Here is a 2,807-nt window from a genome sequence, read left to right on the forward strand (position 1 = left end):
AAAACTCAGCTTCTACTTATACACACATTCAGAATTAAATGAAATTCAAATTAATTCCAAATTTAACTTAAATGAATCTGAATTATATGTAACACTACACCAAATATCTTCATACAACTGTTTTTTCACCAACCAACCCGTGTATCCGACCCGACCCAACCGATTGAGTTCAGTTTCATGTGGATTATTGAATTTATGGACGAGTTTTATTTCTTGTCCGCCACTAAATTAGATTGTACGTCCCCTTGTTTTTTTTTTTAAAATTTAATATATTGACTTTATAAAAAAAATTAATATATTCAACTTTTCATCTACAATAATTATTACTATACTAAATTTAAACAGGGTAACTGATTAAAAGTATTACAATAATACTTATTTATACAACTTTTTATTATTATGTGTGCCATGGTCAAACATATAACTTATTATGGTACATGATAATTTATGGATTTTGCAAGGAAGTAAAAAGTATGAACCTAGTCACAATGGCAGTAATGTACATAACTATTGAGATTGGACAATAATTTTCAAGCGTTTTTTTGTTACATTAAGGAATCATCCATTTTGATGAAACAAAACCCAACAGAACAATAGTCACTGTTCTTGTGGTATAACGTGAGTGGCCTTTGCTACCTCTGATTCCTAATCTTCTTTGTCCTTTTTGTTACATTTTATTTCAGTCTCACTATTAATCATCTGTACACCATTCTTGTTTCATTCAACGTTCTACATTGGTTAATGATAATGTTTTTCTTTCCTCTCAGGTTCTTCTAGCTTCTTTTTTTTTCAACTTTCATTTTGTTTGATTGTTTTGGACTCTGCTAAAGCTCGGTGAGTTTGTGGTTTTACGTCGAAGTTGTTATGCAATTATTTTTAATTTTTGTAACTGTTATTTCTTACAATTTACATTGAAGTTATGAACCTGCCTTCTATGTGGCACTAACACATTGGACTTACATGACACTCACGTATCTAGTCATATTCAATCACATTAGTTTTCTTAAAAAAATTTTGTACTTATTTGAAGTCAGTGTTGCGTTTGATGTCTGTTTTTATGCTTTCTTTCTAGTATGTTATTGTCATTGCGGTCTATGACATCATCATAGCTGAATGGCATGACAGATTTTCTGACGACCATTACTGTCATGGTGGCAATGGCATGTTTATATTTCTGATTTTTGGCCTTCCACCATATTCCTTCACCCATCACTGACAACACTGCTTTTAGTTTAATGCGTTCATATTTCCTTACCCTAATGTAGATGGGAGACGTGGCTAAGGATCTCACAGCTGGTACTGTTGGAGGAGCTGCACAACTCATATGCGGACATCCCTTTGACACCACCAAGGTCAAGCTCCAAAGCCAGCCTACACCGCTCGCTGGTCAGCTTCCCAAGTATGCTGGTGCATTTGATGCCGTCAGACAGACAATAGCAGCCGAAGGTGCAGGCGGTTTATACAAAGGAATGGGCGCCCCACTCGCTACGGTAGCAGCCTTCAATGCAGTCTTGTTTACAGTAAGGGGGCAGATGGAATCACTATTGAGGTCACATCCAGGTGCCCCCCTCACAGTGAGTCAGCAGTTTGTTTGCGGAGCTGGAGCTGGTTTTGCTGTTTCCTTTCTTGCTTGCCCAACTGAATTAATCAAATGCAGGTAGCTCCATTGTTCTCGTTTTCTTCCTTTTCTATGTGTCATTTTTTCATTGATTTTTATCTCTTTTGAAAATAATACATTTTTGTTTCTTTATGAATATCATCAGGTTGCAAGCACAAAGTGCAGTAGCTGGAACAGGAGCAGAAACTGTGGCTGTTAAGTATGGAGGACCAATGGATGTAGCCAGGCAGGTTCTTCGGTCAGAGGGGGGAGTGAGAGGTCTTTTCAAAGGCCTGATTCCCACAATGGCACGCGAGATACCAGGAAACGCGATAATGTTTGGCGTATACGAAGCATTAAAGCAACACTTTGCAGGAGGCACCGATACTTCTGGCCTAACCAGAGGCTCTCTGATTGTAGCGGGAGGTTTGGCAGGTGGTTTCTCCTGGTTCCTCTTTTACCCGATCGATGTTATCAAAAGTGTGCTTCAAGTAGATGATCATAAGAACCCTAAATTCTCGGGTTCATTGGATGCTTTCAGAAAGATTAAATCCTCTGAGGGAATCAAAGGCCTATATAAGGGTTTTGGCCCTGCAATGAGCAGAAGTATTCCTGCAAATGCAGCATGCTTCTTGGCATATGAGATGACAAGATCATCTTTAGGATGATTAGTTGTTATGATAAAGCTTGATATCAAATGCTCATGTTTCTTTCTTTTCCTTTTTCATTCCATCAATTACCGTATGGCTACACATGCTTGTCATTTGTTATTGCTTCAATAAAAAGTAGCCATTCTTTAACCTGAGAATATGTTGACATGCATTCTTGGCATTTGTAGATTTTAGAAAGTAAAAATTCTAGCAAAACTTTTTCTTGAGCAGAACTAATACGTGCAGGTTGTCTATACATGGCTTATAGGTGAACTAAGAAATAAAAGGTACATGAAAAGCTTTGATGTATTAAATTTAATTAATCTGCTAGCAAATTAGAGCTACCTTGTCTAGGTATTTTAATTCAGAAATTATATTACTACTAAGGCAAGCAATTTTGTAAGAAAACTAAGGTAAGCCAAATTCATTGCAAATGTATTATACTAGGCTGATAGTGTCACAAAAGTTGTTTATTTAAGTATTGGAATTCAGAATTTATAAGATAAAATCAATAAATAACTCCATCTATAAGGGTTATTTTTAAACCTAACAAGAGGCAT

The 2,807-nt window shown here is 36.3% G+C and overlaps 1 protein-coding gene across 4 annotated transcripts; it reads left to right on the plus strand.

The window, feature by feature from the left end:
- The first annotated feature begins 511 nt into the window (after nucleotides 1-511).
- Nucleotides 512-2,324, plus strand: LOC127074995 (mitochondrial carnitine/acylcarnitine carrier-like protein). 4 transcript variants are annotated; one of them, XM_051016433.1, is made up of 4 exons: nucleotides 565-618; nucleotides 768-834; nucleotides 1,266-1,657; nucleotides 1,764-2,324. In XM_051016433.1, exons 3-4 carry the CDS (start codon nucleotides 1,266-1,268, stop codon nucleotides 2,263-2,265), a joined length of 894 nt encoding a protein of 297 aa, XP_050872390.1. In that variant the 5' UTR covers nucleotides 565-618; nucleotides 768-834; the 3' UTR covers nucleotides 2,266-2,324. The 4 variants fall into 4 exon arrangements, with proteins under 4 accessions (XP_050872391.1, XP_050872390.1, XP_050872392.1 ...); XM_051016434.1 differs by lacking the exon at nucleotides 768-834 and having other exon boundaries at nucleotides 512-618; XM_051016435.1 differs by lacking the exons at nucleotides 565-618; nucleotides 768-834 and adding an exon at nucleotides 661-767.
- The last annotated feature ends 483 nt before the right edge of the window (nucleotides 2,325-2,807 follow it).

This window comes from Lathyrus oleraceus, chromosome 4, assembly GCF_024323335.1.
Source record: "Lathyrus oleraceus cultivar Zhongwan6 chromosome 4, CAAS_Psat_ZW6_1.0, whole genome shotgun sequence".
Lineage (NCBI taxonomy): Eukaryota > Viridiplantae > Streptophyta > Magnoliopsida > Fabales > Fabaceae > Lathyrus > Lathyrus oleraceus.